This window comes from Gallus gallus, chromosome 14 (genome assembly GCF_016699485.2).
Source record: "Gallus gallus isolate bGalGal1 chromosome 14, bGalGal1.mat.broiler.GRCg7b, whole genome shotgun sequence".
NCBI lineage: Eukaryota > Metazoa > Chordata > Aves > Galliformes > Phasianidae > Gallus > Gallus gallus.
Window position 1 is genome coordinate 9923006 of NC_052545.1, and position 19978 is coordinate 9942983.

The 19978-nt window shown below is 50.5% G+C and overlaps 2 protein-coding genes across 6 annotated transcripts in view; one reads left to right on the top strand and one right to left on the bottom strand.

The window, feature by feature from the left end:
- Positions 1-4500: 4500 nt before the first annotated feature.
- LOC112533470 (skin secretory protein xP2) lies at positions 4501-7003 on the bottom strand. The gene is made up of 2 exons (XM_025155334.3): positions 6760-7003; positions 4501-6527 (listed from the first exon to the last, which is right to left on the bottom strand). The coding sequence occupies exons 1-2, from the start codon at positions 7001-7003 to the stop codon at positions 5773-5775; spliced, it is 999 nt and encodes a 332-aa protein (XP_025011102.3). The 3' UTR covers positions 4501-5772.
- The window catches only part of USP7 (ubiquitin specific peptidase 7), a 64703-nt gene continuing 51499 nt past the window's right edge, over positions 6775-19978 (top strand). Inside the window, exons 1-3 of one of the 5 annotated variants that reach the window (XM_046900554.1) lie at positions 6775-7088; positions 18245-18343; positions 19759-19919. Coding sequence is in view for 3 of the 5 variants with exons in the window: in NM_204471.3 (NP_989802.2) it covers positions 7010-7088 (79 nt within the window). In the remaining 2 variants the exon portion in view is untranslated. Of the gene's footprint in view, positions 7089-8727; positions 17854-18244; positions 18344-19758; positions 19920-19978 lie in introns of those variants that run through there. The other 4 variants (XM_046900553.1, XM_046900552.1, NM_204471.3 and 1 more) reach the window with 4 other exon arrangements.

The window sequence follows — 19978 nt, forward strand, 5'->3', positions numbered from 1 at the left end:
CAGGTGGTTCGATGGCAGCAGCTGCCATTCCCAGTGAGCTCTCAAGGTGTTTGTCAGAGATTTTTGAGGAAATTTTACTCTTCCTGAACTTCATCCTTGACAACTGTTGACAGATGTGTGTACTGCCAAAATAATACCTACTGAATAAGGTGTGGTTGTGAAGTGAAGGATATTTCTCTGTGGGAAGAGAGGTGTTGTCAAAGTCTGGCAAAGAGACACGATCAGATTGTTGTGTTGAATGTCTGACTGCAGATCTATACATTCCATTTGACAATTTGCAGGTGATGTATTTATATCAACTGAAAATGGTGTCACAGACATAAATTGATGATATTTTTGGCAATCTTGAAACCTATTCTCAAACTCCTTTATCAACCTGCAAAGCACGGCTGCATGTTCTTTGCTGTATGGAGCACTGTGTGTAGCCCATGTACCAAAACGCATACAATTCATTGCCATCACTTGAGTCAGCACTGTGCAGCACTGCCCTCCCCGTGCTCCGGTTTCAGTCAGCACAGCATTAGTAGCAGTTTGGCTATAGTGAGCAATGGCTGTGTGCCTGGAGCCACTGAGTGGGGCAGAGCCACCTCTATAGTGTGGGGCAAAGAGCAGCCTGTGGGTTGGACATACCTGCCTTCATGTATGATGGATAATTCCAGCATGATAGCAATTCAGTATAGCTGTAGCATCACCCATGCTTCTGCTGCACCAGACCTGTTTTCACAGCTTGTTAAACCATCAGGATAAAGGGAAGACCAGGGTGAAGAAGAATCAGTGGCAGAAAGGAGGCAATCATTAATGTGGACTCTCAAAGGAAAGAGAGGACTTGTGGGGGCAGGGTATTCTTCTCAGGAAGAACCAGAGTCAGGAGGAAAGGAAGTGGCAGTGGATAGATGGCACTGTAGGTCCCAGCCTTACGCCTGGGCTGTCATCTGCTTGGTGCACAAAAGCTAAACAGAATCCAAGTGGGGATTTGATGTGCAGCCAGGCGAAGGGAGGTGATTTCAGGGCAGAGAACCAGTCTGAATTTTCAAGTACTCTTGATACTCTTGGTGACTCTGTTTATTTTCACTTGAACATAGTAAGTTGCCTTTACTTAGCAGCACTAATGTGGAAGACTTAGTCAACATGAGAAAATGTTATTTAGCAGAGACAGTATCTGCCTGTGTCTGTGACCCTTTCCCCTGCGTTGGCCAAAAATGCAGACAACCACATTTATGGATGCACAAGTAGCTCCTGTGCTCGGCATTCACGTTGAACCTTTGTTGTGGTCTCCTGGCTCAGGCAGCTGCTGCTTGGAGAGGTGGCACAGAGGAGCTGTGACGAAGCCAGGAGCTCGAGTTCCCACTCCTAAGTCCCAGCCTGATGCCTTAAGAGCGAAGTTTCTGCTCTTGGTGTCCTCAAGAGCCTCCTGGGTAGACAGCACAGAAACAAATTCTTTGGTATCCTTCACAGCTGAACAGACAAGTGGCCAAATACCACTGCAGGCAGTAACTGCCTTTTGATATCAAAAGTCGAGAGACTTAAAAATTAGGAAAATTGCAGAAAGGTGATCATTTCCTACAGTGCAACAGAATTCACCCGATTCTCATCTCGCTGCTGTGTGCCACCCTTCCTTGGATGCGTCCAGTCCCACAACAGCGATGTGCACATGGGTTATGAGGCTGCACGAGCACTGCCTGTTGGGGCACACACGGGGTGTATCTGCCCAAGTCACCCCATAAGTGATACAGGGATGGCTACAGTAAAAGCGCACAACTTGGAGCACAAGAGGCTACGTTTAATGTGGAAATTGAAATTTTACTTTTTAATAGCTATGAAATGGTACGTCTTGACTCAGTAGAAGTCATATGAAAGATGTGGCTTTAGGAATCTTCTCAAAAAATGTATTTTAAATCATGTTGTAAAGCTTGAAACTACGGGATGCATTCAGGTGTAATGGATTTCCCACCTTTTATTATTAAGGAATAATGATTTATACGTCTCCTTAAAAGCTAATGGTTGTTCAATTAAAGAGAAATCATTAAACCAAAGAGCTCTGAATTGCAAAGTTATCCGAAAAAAATATTGTAATTCTGTATTTTTCCCATTTTCCCGTGAAAACAGAGCTGAAGTTATGGCACAGTCTGCCTGTCTGTCTGACACTAAAAAAAGAGTCATTAATGAAGGGGTCGATGACTGAAATATTAAATATCTGCAACCTTTGTGGAAACTACTGGCTAATTCATTAATCACAGAATAAATTCAGTTTGAAACGGCTTCCAACGGCCACTGGATCCAGCCCAGAGAAATACTGGATCCATTTGGAGCTATTTGTCACTTTATGGAAACAAAAACCATGGTAATCAGGGGTTACCGCAAGATTCTGAGGGTTAGAAAATGTGGAAAATACATTCATTGGGCATGAAATGCTGTCCATCCCACCAGGTGTGCACCAAGCTGTTAAATACATGCGCTGGAGCAAAGAAACTGACCACTCTTCCCATGCAGTTCTGTACCTTTAACGTTTCCTACCTACTGCTGATTGCCTTCCTGCCTCATGTGCTCCCCTCTCAGCTTGAAGGTGTTCACAAGGGCAGCTATCCCCTGCCTCAGCTCAGGTCTCTCTGGAATTGCACTCCTGGAGAGTGCTGGATTCGCATACACTGGAGAGCTCAGGATTCTTGGACTCCCTAGATACAGTGTGCTGACATCCACCTGGGTACAGCGCAGGCCAGGCAGTGCGTGCAGTGCGGCAAAGCATCAGAAGGGGATAGACCAGGGAGATGGACCAAGGGGATGGAAAGCTTCAGGCAACAGTGAGAATGTTTTACCCTACTTCTACCACTGCTGTACCCAATGTTTCTGGTCATGGGAGAAGCAAAACTCTGAGAGCCCACAGGCAGCCTGATAGGACAGCAGCCTCAGACAGCCATACTGCGCATGTTTAGGAGTTAGGGCTGTGGTGCAACCATGGGCATGGGCCCGTGAGTGCATGCTGAATGTCTTGGGGAAGCGCATTGCTGGCACAGAGGTACGTTTGCATTAATATATGTTCACCCAGAAACATGGTAGAATACGCTGCACAAGCGGTAACCCCAGTTTTGCTGGTTTAGAGCACCTCAATTAAGGGTGTGCGCTGGTGTAATTGCCCTCCTGTGATTACAGGGCTATAAATTTCCTTAATTATAGACAAGGCCACCTGCACTCATTACAGAGCATCAGAAGTGGGGATGGAGGTGCAGAGCCTGGCCAGGAGAGGACATCTGCACTGAAGTCAGGGCAGCACACGGAGCCAAGCGGGAGGAGAGATTAAGTGAGATATGGAAGAGAAGGAAGAAAGGAGCAGAAGGGCAGAAATGCTGCCGGGCACGTTCTGCCATGGCCAGAGGACAGGCTGGGCAGCACCCTCCTTCCCTACAGCCCTGATTTCTGTGGTTCCCTCGTCAGCTTCAGCAATCCCAGCAGGATCGGGGTCTCCCAGCCAGGGTTGCCCACAGCAGGGACACAGGTCCTGGCAGATGCTGCCTCGTGAGTGCTTCAAAAACAAACAGCCTGAGCTGGATTGATTTTTAATTTCAGGGAGGCTCGGGAACAGTCAGCTTCACAAAAGGAAGCCCATTTCTTCAATGGCATTTTAAAGATGATAGCACCTCTTCATCTCTCTTTACGGTGACTAATGCGGAGGGAATGCCAGGAGGCAGCCCTGATGACCCTGGAGCACAAGGGAAGGAACTCCTCTGTGTGCTGTGCTTCGCTGGGACCTGGAGGACAGAATCCTTTGCTCAGGTGCAGCTTCACCAAATTCCTGGTTCTTTGTGTGGGCATCAGGAGAAGGAGGAACCGGATTAGTTCACATGTCAGAGGGCTAAATTTAGACAAGATTCAATAAGTGGGCACAGGAAATGAAGAAGTGAAAAAGGAAGGACAAAAATAAAACTGATAGCAATGGATACATAGACTGTACTCATCATATCCCCACTTGTGATCTGTAGCTTTTTTTCCAAATACCAGTAATCCTCATTGGGTGTCACACAGCTCTCCCAAGTGAGGCATTTACCATCAGTAAGCGGGAATCGTCTGCAGGAGCATGCAGCCACTGAGGATGGGGTATGCAGTACAAAGCAGAAGGTATTCATGGATCAGCTGGATGGATGACGGATGTCACTGCTGGAGCAGAGGCTGGGCCATGTGCTGGCAGCGAGGACACGGCCAGCGGGCTATGCAGAAGGCGACCAGCCCTTCCCACAAAGCACAGAGCGTTTGCATCCTGCACCAGAGAGAGGTGAACAGCGGGGAGTTTCACAGGGAGTGGCAGCAGGCCAGAAATACTTTGCAGAAGTATTTTTCATAAAGCTGGGATAAAATGTTAGCATATGTTCAGATCTGGACTTCTACCTTCAGCTTGGCAACTGGTAAGATTTGTATTTCCTGTGTAGGAACAATCGAATCGCAGAGCTGTGACCACCAGCGGGCTGCATAACATGCTTACAGTTAATTACTCCACACATGCACGCGAGATAATTATACACACTACATTTATTCCCTCGTAAGTATATGTAGCTGAACCGATTTTTGAGATTGTTTTACTCACAGCCATTCTGCATTCCGTGTGGACTGTGACAGAGTTCACCTACAGTGGGACTGTGCAGAAAGGGCAGCGCTTGGTTGTGGCGCTCCATCCTTACAGGGAGATCCCTGCCCCTCTTCTGCGCTGCCCTCCGCACAGCAGAGGATCTGTGGGGCTGTCTTTTGCCTGATCTCTGCTCCTCCACAACAGCAGGAGAACCCAATCATTTTGGAAAACTCAGCTGCCTTACAGCAAACTGAAACAGAGAAACTTTCATATCTATCTAGAGCGTTTTAGTGCTTATGATAACATTGGCTTGTGGCTGTCTTTAGGGACTTGTTCTTCCTTGCAACAGTGAAATTGTTTTCCTCCGCCGCTCCTTCTCTACAGCCGTGCTGCCCGCGGCTGAAGAATCAGCAGTAATCTGGAGCTCCCTCCTCATTGTGACATACCCGTCTGTCCTGTATTGGGAATCGCTTGTGTAGGATGGACGGAGGGATGAGTTCAAACCTGTGCATGATTTAGGAGGCTGGAATGGAAGTCGTTAGGAAAGAGCAGTTGTTCAGGGAGGTAATGGTAGGGAAAGACTGGCAGTGGGGAATTCGAAGTTCAGGACATTAAGAAACCAAAGATCTCTGCATAAATCTCTGTCCTAATCCTGATCCTAATCCCCCCCTTCACTGGAAGCTCGGGTTCAACAGATTTATCACATTTTTGTCCGGGTCAATAGCAGGAAAAGGTTTGTAAATTATTTTTCTTTGAACAGCTTTTGAGAATCGAGAGGAACAACGTGAAAAGTCAGAAAGCAGTACTTGAAAGGCAGACCATCACACCGACTTTTTAAAGGCTGATCTTCCCACTGACATCCCCAACCTCCGCTGTTTTTCCTCCTTGCAGCCCAGGATTTTTACTACCCAAGGCAGGGGGATGTTATTTTCCTGTCCTGCCCACCCTGCAGACTCCTGCGCTGCTGAAACACCACCAACCAGAGCCCAGACAGGGCAGGCCTGTCCCCCAGACTGGGTGTGATATTCGCTCCTTTTATACGCTGGAAAAACAAACAAACTTCTCCATCACTTATCCACTCGCAATCAGAGCAGCACTGTCTGCCGGGGTGCACTGCCAGGCCCTTCAGGAGGCCCGGTTCTCCAGTCCTAAGCAGTTCCCTCCAGGTCCTCCTCCAGCCCAGGCTTCCCACCGCCACGAACTGCGCGCTGCGCCGCTCAGTGCCGCCCACCGCGGTGCCCCTCAGCGCAGTCTCCCTTCACGCTCTGCCTCAGGCGGGACCGGCCAGGCGTTACTTCTTCACCCGCACCCTTCCCTTCTCCTTCAGCACAGGAACGCAGATCAGTCTCTGCCACAGTGGGAACTCTGTCCTCCGCACGAGGCTCTTGCAAAACAATGGTATCCGGGCAGGGCACAGCCTTGTTTACAGACTTCTGCCTCTTCCCACACAAACACCCTTCTCCCGCCTCCTTCCACGCGAGGCCCAACTCCGACGCGGCCCGGCCGAGCCCGGCGTCTCCGCTGCGCGCCGCGGGACGGAGGTGCCCGGGCCGGGCCTCGGTGCGGAGCGGCCCCGGTGAAGAGCGGCCCCGCGGAGGCCCAAACGAGCGCTGGGCGCGGCTGGGAAGGAGCGGCGGCAGCGCTCCCCGCGCGGGGCTGCGCGCAGGTGTCGGAGGCTGCGGGGAGGCCGCGGGGAGGCCGCGGCCGGGCCCGGCGCTGCGGCTCCGCCCCTCGAGCCCTCCTGTGGCGGCGGCAGCGGCGGCTGCTGTTCCCGGCGCGGCCGCGGCGCCGCTCCCCCTTCCCGGCTCGCTGGGCTGCCCCTCATGCGGATGTGACATTTCACGGCGTTTACCGCAGCCGCCATTTTGAGGCACTGAGCGCTGGCGGCGGCGGAACGGCAGCAGAGCGCCGGGCCACAGGCAGCCGGGGCGGCCCGCGGGCCGGGAGCAGCGAGCCGGGCGTCGGCCAGCGGCTGTGCCGGGGCGCTGGGGGGGCGGGAGGGCAGAGGAGGGGCCCCGCGGCGCCTCCCCGACTTCGCAGCGCCGGGGACACCTCGCCGGGGGAGGGGGGAAGCGCCGGGCGCAGCCGCCGGGCCCTGACTCCTGATCTCCCGTCCCCCCCCCCCCTCCCCTTCCCCTCCTCCCGCTCCCCTCCCCTCCGGCCCCCGGGGCAGCCGCCGCCCCCGGCCGGTCCCTCCTCCCCACCCCCTTCCCCAGACCGGGTGCCGCCGCCGAGATTGGGCGAATAGCGAGCAAATACGTGCGCGTCTCGCTGCCTCCCCCGGCTGCCCGCTCCCTGCCCGCCGGAGCCCAGCCGCAGCCCCCCGAGGCGGGCGCCCAACCCCGGCAGCTGCCCGTGCCCCGCCGCTCCTCCGCCCCGTTCCCTCCCGACGCAGCCCCGCAGCCCCCCACGGGAAAGGCCCAGGCCGCCGCCGAGCCCGAGTCCCATCCCGACATGAACCACCATCAGCAGCAGCAGCACCAGAAGCCCGGGGAGCAGCAGCTGAGCGAGCCCGAGGACATGGAGATGGAAGGTGAGGCCCCGCGCGGCCCCCCCCCCCGGCCCTCAACTCGGCGCCGAGTTCCTCCCCGGCCCTCTGCCCCCTCGGGAGCTCCGCGCGCGGCGGGCGGGCGCGCTCCGGGCCTCGGCCGAGCCGTGCGAGCGGGGACTGCTGGGGCCGGGGCGGACGGGCGGTGCGGCGCCGAGCGGGGAAAGTTGGGGCCGTGGCAGCGTGCTCGGGGCCGGGGGGGGGCCGCAGGAATTTGAGCCGCGGGAGGGGGAGGGCGCGGGGGAAGCGCCGTACAAAAGGGGATCCGCGGCCCCGGGGCAAGGTGCGCGGCGGCCGCCGGGAGCGGGGCGGGGGGCGGCTCCGCGGGAAGCGGGAGCTCCGTGCGCGGCTCCGCGCGCTGCCCCGGGGTCGGCCCGGTGGGCGCGGGGCTCGGGCCGCGGCGGGCGGCGAAAGGGCCTCGGAGCGGCTGTGACCCCGGGAGCGGGGCTGCTGGGGGGAGGGCGACGCCGCGGGAAGCGCCCGGGCTCCGCTTTCCGGTGGGGCGCGGGGCCGGGCCCGCTCCGCCGGCCCTATGGCGAGCTCCCGGGGGGGGAGGCCGGGGCCGGAGGGGCCGCGCGGCGGCCGGGCCGGGGCCGCTCATTGTACGCCCGCCGCCACGCCGCTCGCCATTTTTAATTAACCCTCCTCGGAGGGTTATTTACAGCCAGCGCCGCCGGCCGGGCCTAGCGCGGGGTCGCGGGCTGCGCGCTGCCCGTGTGTCGCGCCCGCTCCGCACCGATCCTGCACCGTCATGCAGTCGCGCGGCTCCCATCGGCGAGGCGCCGCGCGTGCCGCCCGCTGCTCCGCTCCCGGCGGCTCCGGGGGTTCGCTCCGCTTTGTGCCCGCTGCGTTCCCCCGCGCGCTGCGCCTCCGCCGTGAGCTCGGCTGCACGCGGCGGTGCGGGGCGGGCGCGGTGCTCGGAAGGCAGAGCGCTGAGCCGCGCGGTGCGACTTGGAGGTCGGGAGCACCGCGCTGCCGGCGTGCTCCGCGTGTGCCTGTGGGTACTGAAAGCTCCTCGTTAACGTGTCGGTGAGCTGTGCGGTCTGTATCCACCGAGGAGTCCTCGCTTGTGGCACATGGCAGCTGACACAGGGCTGCGTTCCTGGTACATAAGAATTGGAATTGCAGAGGTGTTCCCGTGGAAGTTGCACGCGATAACTGTGACTGCATTTCAGGACAGAAAGGTCGTTGCCAAAAGCTCCTTTCTTTGAACATAAAGCTGTATCATATGGTTACAGCCAGAGCCTACTTTCTGCTGAGCTGCTTCAGAAGAATCTCCAAATTGGCCTTTATATACTGTGTGACAAACATGTAAGGAGATGACTTAAAAATACTTTGTATTTGTTTGGGTGCGCACATGCGAGTTAACATTTTGCAGCATACAACTTCCAGCAGACTTCAGTAGCCCTTAGCGATCTGCTTTTTCCCAACATCCTTTAAAATATTGTCTATTTAATGTTTCTTTTTGTTTGTTTGTAGTTGGTGCCCTGCTGTGCTGGGCTCGCTGTGAGGTGCTGAATGCTTTCATTCAGTTCAGGTGCCCTGCAATGCCTTGGGTCGCCTCCCCTCTGCCATGGGATGGGAAGCCCGGGATGCCCCATTGGCAGTGGTAGGAGCCTTCTGCTGGCCGCCGCCTCCTCTGTTGGGGTGAGAGAAGAGTCTGTGTGTATCAGCAGCCAAAGTTGTTATCTCAGGGATTGGTGTGAGATCTGCTGGGCCGCACGCAGCTGATTCAGGGTGATACCATGGATCCATCGGTTTGTGAGAGCTTGCTGACAGATCTGTGCAACACCCAAAGGGTCTATTTATTTAGCCTTTGGAGGTTTATTTAAAATGCATATTTTCTTGAAATGCCTTTGGTTTACTGAATTGTTGAGATCAGATTATCAATAACTTATAATAAAAGTAGACATCATGGGTGTTTTTATTTGTTTATCCTGTAACAGTGTTCCTTCTCTTAAAACATGGGTGTTGGTGCTTTCTCGGGAGAGTTGTTTTGAAGCGCTGAGGTAAACATTTACCAACATGTAGTTAGCTTAATTCCAACATGTGTGCAGCAGTGTCAGATGCCATTCTTTGCTGAGCGATCACACTAGATTTAGGAGGTATGTGAAGAATGCACAGTGGAAAATCGCACATCTTGGGTCTGAATTCGGTGAGGGTTTACATGTTCTCCATACAGCCAACGGGACGAACCATGTTTAATGAGTAAGGTAGCTCTCTTGGAAGCAGTGATAAAAGCAGGTGGTTAAACTCCTCTGGACTGAATTGGATCTGATGTTCTGAGTGTCCGCAGCCTTGTGTGTGTTTGTGTCTCTGCCCTGTCCCTGTGGCTGCACTCCTGGCTGCTCGTGCTGATGTGAGTGGGAGCAGTGCCGGACAGGAGCAGCACGCTCTGTGCGAAGGAGGCCTCTGGGTCTGTGCATCCTGAGCTAAAGAAGCCCTGACAGCCGTGCTGTGGTGTGTCCCTGTGAGACACCTCTGTGTGATGCAGGCTCACCAGCCAGGGCAGGGTGATGTTATGAATCAGCGCTCGGTGTGTTCAGCCTTCCCATGGATGTTGTTTGAAATCAGCCTTATCCTTAGTGATGGCTGCAGTGATACCTGGACAGAGAAACTTTACGAGAACTGTAACGAGAGTTGTGTCCTTTCAGCTGAAGGCAGCAGCTTCCCTAGCTGGGAAATACAGCCTTTGCTGCTGGTGACTTCATTCTCAGCCCAGCATTTGGACTGGCGCAATTAGCAATCACCATACAGTGATCAAAATTAAAAACAATTTTTTGTTTGGTTCTTTACTCTTTAATTTGGTTCCCCTTGCAGTCCTCTGTGGTGTTGTGTTAATGGTGTAAAGGTGTGGCATTGGGGCCGGAGGGAAGGAGGAAGGCAGCAGTTACTGTTGCCACATCGCATCCCCGGGAATGGGATTGGTGTGCATTGCTGCTGTGTGGAGCTCTGGTCCAGCAGGGCTGTGTTCCTCACCTCCAGTGCCCGCGTTCTGGGGAAGTTAACGGCTCGAGATGGTAATTAGTGAATGATTGCAGGGAGATTCTGAAGTTTGTTTGTTTATATACTGAGTAAGTTTAGTGAGAAAAAAATAAGTAATAGCTTTTCTATGCTGTAAGTAGGGTATGTAGCTTGCTTTATCATGCAAAGAATTACAGCTGTTTAGTTGCTAGTGAGTTGCTCTGTGGTGTGTAATTGAATCCAAATCCCCATACATTATATATGCTTCCTCTGTAACTTCTTTGCACAAATGTGTCTAGTTGAGTTTCAAAGAGCTCGGCTTAATACACATCTACAGTTACGTCTTTCATAAAGTTCTTTCAGTGCCTCCATGGAAAGTCTCATTTGCAGCTTAATAACTGGAGGTTTCCCCATTTATAGTTGGAGTTTGCCTCTTTGTAGTTTCAGCCCCTGCCTGCAGTTACAGACGTGTGTTTCGCATTAGGGAGGGTTCCTTTCATTGCAGTGAGCCCAGGCGTTCAGGAGTGCTGCAGCCGGTGCGTGGTGCTGCCACTGGGGCTCCGTGTCAGCCCCAAAGCTGTGGCACTGCTGGCGTCCAGCTTTCCCAGTTGGGGCAGCTCGGAGCTGAGATTTGGTTTCCAGGTGAGGTGATGCAGCTGCTCAGAAAGAACTTGGTGTGTGTGGGAGGAAAAGTTGAAAATGGCACTTTCTTGCAGTGTCTGTGCGATAGCAGGTGTGTGCTGCTTGCTGTTCATAGGTTGTTCACTAATTGTGGTTACTGGATTGTGACCCACTCTACCACATTGGTCTCAAATACCTGACATACTTTTTTTGCCTGTATTCTGAATGTTTGCTTGCTTGTAATATTTTGTCCTCGCTGGCATTCGCGTTGCTGTCAGTGTGATGCCATTTGTGCATGTGGGGCGGTGCCCTCTCCTGAGTGCCTGGCTCCTGAAGCTGTGTGCCTGTGCCCTTCCCTGGGCAGCTTCTGCCTTCCAGGTGAGGGGGTGGCTGTGCATCTGAATGGAGGCTGTGCATCCATGGCAAGAACGTGGCTGTCTGCTCATCTGTCCTCCTGTCCCCTTCCCCTTGCCTGCCCTGACGCTTTCTGCTGTGGGTGCTGCTCACAGGAGAGGTGATGAAGGCAATGGTGCTGCAGGCAGTGAGCAGGATTCAGCTCTGCAGTGACAGGTAGAGCAGAGGGCTGGGCCTGCTCTGTTGCCGATGGTGTGCGGGGCACTGGAAGCAACATCCTGGGAGCTGTGTGCCTTGCATCCCTCCTGTGGTGCTGCTTTATGCCTGCTGAGGGACCGGCACCTTGGGAAGGTGGAACTGACTCTCAGTGTTCTGCTGTGCGTTCTTCATGAGCCAAGTGCCAAATAGCCTGTTGGGTTGGTAAGTGTTCTGCGAATGAGAGGTGTACCAAGTCAAATAGTGGCAAATGTGTGTGCAGTTTGGAGGGAAGCAGGCAGCACGCTATGCACTGTTATGGACCAGCTGCGTATCGGTATGTATCTGTCTTCCCTTCTTTCCAGTTTTACTGGCTGGACTCAGAGCAAAGGTGACATTGCTGCCCTCCACACCAGGTCACTGTGTTCATAATGGAGCGAGCTGTGTGTGTGTGTAAGTAGTGCAACCCCAAATTTAAGATGCAGCCAGAGGTGGGGTTTGAGGCAGCGGAGCAGATTCCAGCTGCAGAGTAACTTACCACAAAGTATCTGCAGGGTGCATCCAGCCCGCAGCAGCCAAACCAGTTCAGCCAGTACATCACGTGTGACATCACTCAATATTTGGGGTAAGGGTGAAAATGAGCTGGTTCAGGGGTGGTGAAGCACCCGCTTTTCTTCAATGGCCGTGCATTTGCAAGTGAGCATCGTATGCTTCCCACTGCGCTGTGAGGGGTCTCAGCTGAGTTCTGATTCAGCTTTGTATGCTGGGGCTGATTGTGAAGGAGGAAAGCACTGGCTTGTTTGCAAGGGAACGTAGCAGTAATCCACAGCAAATGTGTTTGGTTTTAACCTTCAAGCGCACACACATATCAGTAGATACAGAAAAGGTAATATATGCTAGTTTGGTGTGACCAGCAGGTTAACATTTAGTACAGAATACCTTGGTGGGTAGACTGGGGGCTGGGGGCAGCTGGTGTTACTTACCCAGTTATTGAATGTGTAGGTAGTTCAAAAACACCTTCCTTAATTGGCCATTTAAGATATTAATGCATTTTTCTCAGATTAAGTGCAAAAATGCGTGCATCAGTGGCACCAGCAGTACTGTAACGGATCTGTGTGTTGTTGCAGCTTTAAACCTAACGCGTTTTAATATTTCTGCTAAACCCTTTTTTCCACCTTTGCTCGCTGGCTGTACAGGACAGGCTCTGTGGGTTTGGAGACACTGAGAGCAGAGTGGATTTGGAACGACTTTGTGGCAAAATGAAGAATGGTCAGCTTGGAAATAATGTCCTTCTGGTTTGTGTCTGCCTGCTTCCTCTGGGAGGCTTTGTCAAATAGAGGCAGTTCTGCTGGAAGCGGTGGATGGGTTTCAGAGCAGTTCAGCTGTGCTGAATACTTGCAGTTTGGAGCAGACAGTTCCAGTCTTTCACCATCTTTTAGTGCAGTGCCTGAGTGGTCTTCAGTGTACTTCTTTCAGAATTCAGAAACGTACTTGAAGACGGGCTCATGTTGGACTTGATGTGCACCAGGGATAACAGTGTGTTAGCCAGTGGAAGGCAATGTGGATAATGAGCTGAGATGTCCTGTGAGAGGAAAGCTCGGAGCGGGGTTTCAGCAGTACTGCAGCAGTTTGCAGCCCAGAGGCATGGCGAGATCTGTTTATTTAACACCCACAGCTCTTTGATATGGAACGTCACAGAAGTGCTGGAAAACAGAACTTGGCGCTTTGTATTTGGGATGTTAGGGGGTTGAATACAGTCTTATAGAACTGGATATAAAGGTACAAGGGCTGCTCCAAAAGTAATGCCTCCTATTTTATTATATTGGCCCACAATATCTGGAATGGATGTTGGTGGGATGGCAGTAGAGGTAGAACCTTCCCACCAATACGCCATGACACTTTGTTGCTGTGTGACAGATGGCAGCAGAGCGGACGGTCTGACAGAACAGAGTCTGTCATGGAAGTGAGTATGAAGTAAAGGGGTGTCACTGAATTCCTCCATGTGGAAAAAATGGCACCCGTGGCATTCGTTCATGCTTTCTGAGCATTGATGGAGACCAAAGAGTGGATGTAGCACAGTGAGGGGTGGGTGGTGCATTTCAGCAGTGGTGATGGTGACGTGAAAGACCAGCCACGTTCTGGGCAGCCACATGGATTTCGACAAGTGCAGCATGCAGGCTGTTGTTCGTTGCTGGTGAAAATGCACAGCTAATGGTGGTGACTATGTTGAAAAATAGCGTTTTTTAGCTGAGAACGTACTCTATCAAAGCGTTATATTACACTTAATATTGGTTGTTGTTTCCGTGGAACTAAATAGGAGGCATTACTTTTGGAGCAACATATGTAGAAGTCTGAAAATTCTTAAAGCCATTTTTCCTGATTTCCCTTTTCTTTGTGTAAATGTGAAGGGCTGTGTAGGAGTAGCATTGATAACAGTGATACCATAGCTCTAAGTCTGATCCTCACGTAGAACTTGACAGTATTTCAGCAGTAGCACAGTGCATTTTCTGTAGTCTCCAGTTGCTGGAAGAGAATGAAGAGGTTCCTGCTTGGATAGTGACCAGTTGCCTTTTTTTCCCCGTGTCTAGAAATGCAATTTGCTTTCGGCAGTCAGGCTGTACTGAGATAAGGCAGTTTGGGCATCATGTTGTATTTATTTGTTTGTTCCCTTCAGGAGACTTTCAATTCTGGATCTGCTTAAGCACAGACAGAATGAATGCAGCTTCAATGTTCATTGAGTCAGGCTGTGGGTAGCTGGATTTCCTTCTTCATTGGAGCTACAGAACTAACAGCTTCTGGAGTGTTTCACCTGGTTATGTGCTACCTGCTTAATGGTACTGAGGGCCAAACCTGGTTTCTGGAGGAGAGTAGGTACTACTGACAGTTGGAACACAGGTAACTGCAAATAGTATGAATTAAGCTCTGGGTCACAAACCACGTGCAGACCTTCATTGGTAGCAGCAGTGTCAGTAGTGCAGCTGTGGCTTTTCACGTTTCTGCTTTCCTTTTCCTCTGCTTATTCTTCCTGTGTGGTTTTCATCTCCTCTGGTTCAGGTGCTGCCTGGGCTTCAGCCCTGTACCGGTAAAACAACCCGCTTAAAAACTGACACCATGCTTTGCAAGGTAGCAGCCATGCACATAGGTGTCTGTGTCCTTGTTTCCTTAACGTGTACTTAGTGCTGAGGAAATAAGCAGCAGTTAAATTGAACTGAAATGTTCCAGAAAGGGAAACTTAATTTTTTTTTTAAGCTTTGTATTTTAACATCTTTACCACAGCATTTGATAACAACTGCTTGTTGCTTCTAATATGATCCTTCTGTTTCATACTGAATTTATTTTATTCTTCTCAGCAAGTGAGTCTTGTTTTTTAACCTGTTTTTTTTTTTCATCAGGCGTATGCTTTGGCTTGCAACTTATGTCCTGCAGTGTATCTTCCCAAGTGGGAAAAAGTTGGTGTGGGAGGGATAGGAGCTGCTGGAGAGGACAGAATTGTTCTGGAAAGGATTATTGGGGTGTTCCTCTGGAGGACAGAAAGTTCTGCAGTTCCTGTCTCTGTAACTGGTCATAATGGGTCTCTGCAGGGGAAGCCATCTCTTCATCTTGATATTAGCATCGATTAACTGAAGAATATTGAGAAAGTTATGCAAAACTGGGTCTCACTTCACCTGCTGCTGTTCATAAGTAGCTCTTGTTCAGCAGTTCTCTTTGCTGTGCCCCATGTTTTGCTGGTAGGCAGCCTTTGAGAGATGCTAACGTTAATGCAGTGTGAGTCCATGCCCTGAATGCTTTGCCTCAGCCCATTCACCTGCTGGTTGTCTTAGGGGATCACCTGTGCAGTGGAAGCATTTGGATTAATCCCATTGCAAACTACTGATGGTAGTGAGCCAACATTGAGATTCTTTGTGGCACCTCTGAATAACCAAAGTGGTGTCAAATCCTGGTACTGTTGAATGCTAAATGTTGGATTTTGACCTGGGCACTGCATGATGGCTATTTCTATGCTCTGAGGCTGCCACAGAGAGCAGCTATCTGCTGCAGCAGGCCTTCACCCTGCACCGCCCCTTTGCCTCTTCATTGCACTCGCAGCTGTTGGGGGGAGTAAATAAGGTGAAAGAGAGTGAATTGAACTTCCTGATTTGGGGGTTAATTTTAGGCTACGTGTGTTCACTCATGTTGGTTGGTCTCACAGACGGGTGGGCAGTTGGGCTGGGGTGGGAGGCAGTGCAACTCTTAAACTGTACAGAACTTCATTAACTTTTTTTTTTGTTTTTAACTCTTCTAAGAACCTTATTTGACAGTGGGCCCTTTCTCACCCGAGGAGGGCGATAGGAGATGGGGCTGTAGCAGGGTTGCAAGCATGAGTGTCAAACTGCCGCTTAGTGCCGACACCTGGTTTTACCATTACAGAAACCACTTCGGGGATGAAGTTGCTCCCATTGCAGATCTACTTCTGAGTATCTTCACTTCCGTTCTTACTTTGAACAAGGGTATTCCTTGTACCTAAAAATACTCTCCATTTTCCAACTCTGAGGCATGTTCAACGTTCTCACCTGTATTAAGTGGGTTACTATTTTCAGGTTAAAGTAAATGTAAAATCTCCAACAGTCATAATGTAACCACTGAAGGGGGAAGGGAAGTTCCTGCTCAAGCCACATTTCTTCTCATACTTCCAGCACAGTGGCTAAAATCACCTCAAGGCTGTGTCCAGGTGCTCAGACCTGGAGCTGGTGCTTCCTGCAGCCTTCCCCATGTCCTGCACTGATGTCAGAGATGTGCTGGATCTGATGTTTGCAGCAGCATGCTTAGAAGCTGTTGGAGGTAAACTTTCCAGATAGAGAGACAGGTTGGAGGAGAAGATTGATTTTAGTCATATTAAAGTTAACTTCTGGTGCATCTTTTGCTGTTCACACATAGTTCACAGGTTAGACTTGAGCATTAAACTGATTTTATGTTGTTGACAGGGCTTAGTTAGTGTACCCTAAGCAAAATACTGGCTGAGATTAGCTAGGCTAGTGTTAATTTTTGGTCTCTTGTTTTAGTACGCCTTGAAATGTGTGTCAACCACCTCAGATCCATGCTTTATTAAGTCAAAGGATGGCTGTACAGTAAAAGCACTTGACATTTTGGCAGGGTACAGTTTTGTTAATAGGGATGTGAGTGTTTTCTGAAGGAGGAAATTTTTTGATGTTATTAGGATTGTTGAGTAATTTATGGGTCATTCACACTCTAAGCATTGGACTGTTGCTCATTGTACAAAGCTAGTTAACCCCTCAGTGTTGCAAACCCCTTCTTGGTGGTAGTGATTCGTTTCTGGTTCCTATGTCACGCTCAGGAATTGGTGTGGGCAGTCTGGTCGCCTGGGGCTCCAGAGGGGATGCCCTGCTCGCTCCTTGGCCTCGTGCAATGTCTGCAGCTGAGCTGTCTGCTTCCCCAGGCACTGCCTGGAAGCTGGGGGAGCTGCTCAGGGCTGGCACAAGCCTGCTGTATGCCCCCGTGTTTCCTAGGGAAGTGTGTGTTGGGAAGACAGGCTGTGGAAATGGGTCAGTACTTCCCAAGGAGTGACTCTGGCCTACATGCTGGTTGCAGTCAGAGGAGTGCCTGCAGCCTGGAACCACACATGGCTATTGTACGAGCAGAATGTGTTGGTTCTGATTGCAGCCATGTCTCCATGCTCTTCAGATGTGCACAGGGGCCAGAGGGGTGTCTGCTCCCATCCCTGCTGGCACTGTGATAGTGATAGTATGGCTGCCTGCCCAGCGAGGAGGGGCACCGCTGCTCTGATGGATAACATGCAGCTTCCGCTGCTGCGTGCTGGCTTTCTATTTAAAATGTGGCTGTATGTTTGATCATATTGACTAGTTGTCTGGGAGCTGGAATGCTTGCCTCGCCCTGCCATGGTTGTCTGCCACTGACATTCGCTCACTGATATCTGTCAGTGCTGGTGGTGCTGCGGGGTGCGTGCAGCCGCCTGGCTCTGTGCAGGGGCTGTGCCTGCCCTGCTCACGGCAGCAGAAGTGCTTCTGAGGTGGTATTGCAGTTCAGTACCTGGACGTAGCTGAAGAATTCCGTTTTTTGGCCTAGCCAGGCTGTTTAACTGTCTGGTGAGATTGAAGAGAAAATACAGACTGCTGTAAAAGTGCTGCTTGTGGTGTGAAATGCTGCCTTCTTCCTTCAGAACTCTGACAGTTCTTTCAGGTGCATTTTTTCAAGCTACAGTCAAGTAAGAGGATTGGAATTAAGTTACTAAAGCTAAATGGAGGTGCTTTTGCAAAGCGTTGACAAAGCAGCTGTGTGGCTAGCAATGCACACAGCTGCCTGACACAGGTTTTTGCATGTATGCCATGGCTTCTGCTGGTCTTCCTTTCAGTTCTAAAGCTTGAAAGCACAATCTAGTACTGAAAACACTTTTCAGGACTAATTAATGAATTGGGAACAATGTGCTTTTTGTCTAATGATTTTCTCCCCTCCTCAACCTCATTTTCACCTTAAGGTAAAACACCACGGGGGTCATGAAGCTGCATAAGCAGGCTTTGATGCTGGGCACTGGGCATCTGTATGGCTGGCACTTGGGCTGCTGTGCGTGGGTTTCTGAGATCCATCCAACCAAGTGCACCAGGTATGAATTGAATGCAGTGGCCATTTATTTCATCCTGGGTAAGCAATCACGTGAAATGAATAAATGCAGTAATAATGTTTTTAACAAAGACAGTCCCATTGCCTCTGGTTTTACTCCTCACTTGCAGAATCGAAGCTGCATCTTGTCTGAACCAGTCTTTCAATTATTAGTGTATTTGTTAAAATCAATATCAATAATGTAAATCAGGTGAACACTTTGCCTGACAGTGATGCTTGAGGTGACATATCTCAAAATATTTCATATTAGTACATTAAAACAAATTTAATAGGAAAAGAATGTATAAAGCTATCCCTAGAACTGTAGTTGCATCATGCAGTTAATGCAGTGCATGCAATGCTATCTTGTATTAAGTGACAAACTCCTGTTACAGGTTCTTAACTTTGGATGTGAAGGGGACCCAGAATTTTGCTGGAGTGCTTTGGACGCTGCTGTCATGAGTTCACCTGTATGCGCATGGAGGGGCAGGAAGGTAGGCAGTTAGCAGGCAGTAACTTCTCCTGTCCCACTGCAGCTAAAGCTCCGCCTTCAAAGTGGCTGTTCTGTGTGTGGCTGGAGCACTAGGGGAGCTGGGCACTGCCATGTCTGAGAAGGAAGGCTGCGCTGGTTGCAAGTGTGCTTGGACTCCAAGGATGCTGAGTTGCTAGAGTGCTTGTTTCCCAGCACTTAATACATCTGTAGTGTTTCTTTGCCTGTGCAGCAGATGAGAAGCTTGCTCCTACTAACATTTGCAGAAGAGAAGACAATTCAAATAGAAACCTTCAACAAAGATTTGACTGTCAACGCTGCATCTGTTAGGTAGGGATAATGGCAGAAGCAATAATAAAATCTAAAAACAAAGTGCCTGCAAGCTATGTTGAAAGGGTACCCTTTGTGTTCTGGAGTCGTGTATTCTGTGTCAGCACTCTGAAGCAGATATTTTGATGAGGTGGTGTCTGCAGTGGTTTGTATAAGGAAGGAACACTGCTTCTATCTTGGAAGGTGGGCGCAGTACTTCAGTGTGCAGTGTGGTCCTTGTGATGGATGGCAAACCTGTGCACAGTGGGGTATGGGCTGAGTCCCAGGGCATCTCCTCGAGTGGGCAGTACAGGGAGATCCCAGGGCCTGATGGGCAGTCTCATATCTCCTAGAGATCCCCAGCACCCCACAGGTGGCAGTTTGGATGTTGGAGCAGTCTCTTGTTTACCAGGACTTCCCAAGGCAAAGTGTGACGGACTTTTCCCTCATCCTTTGAGTGCCTCCTTGTTCTTGTGGGTGTCTTTGATCTACGGGGTACTGAGACTGCATCAGGAGCTGACATCCACGGGAACATTAAAGTACCCCAGCTTGGCCATGTGAACTAGAGCAAATTAAACCAACCACATGTGCATATTTATTTCTGTAACTTTTTTTATGGTTGGAGGATACAGTAGGAAAAAAAAACAAGTGTATCTGCTAGATAAAAGTACAGACACTGTATTGTTTGTGATGGCGTTTGAGAACAAGCTGAAACAGGTGAAGAAGGACTCCTGTTACATGGGCACAGATAAATTTCCTTTTGTGTAGCTTAGCTGTTATAAGTATGCCAGTGTTGTGTTACCACCCTGATAAACACAACATACTGCCACTGGCAAAAACCTGGTGCCTGCAAATAGGTGTAATAGCTGAATGCTGCATCACAGGTTTGGGCTGGTGCTTCTGCAGGTCTACGTGCTTTGTCCGAGTGCAGCTTCAGCAAAAACAAACACATTCTATTCTTTTCAGCCCCAAGTCTATCTTGGCTTAGTTTTTGTTGTCTTTTATATCTCATTCTGTATTACAAAAGCATGACGCATCTTTTCCTTTCAGAAATGCAGAAGTATTCTGGTAGGAATAAAAGTTGCAGCTAAACGATTGCTGTTTCTGCAGGTTGACTCTCTGATCACTGTTAAATCCATATCTCAGTCAGACTTTGGCTGATAATGCCTGAAGCTCATTTCAAGTTGGAATCAGACCTGGATGTAATGACTGGAGCTCTGCTTCTCTTCTGTTGGTTCGGGGTGTATAAGAAAGTAACACAGCACTTCTAGGTGAGAAACCTTTGAAGGTTCATACTAGTTGCAGGTTTTGTTAAATGTACAATCATTTT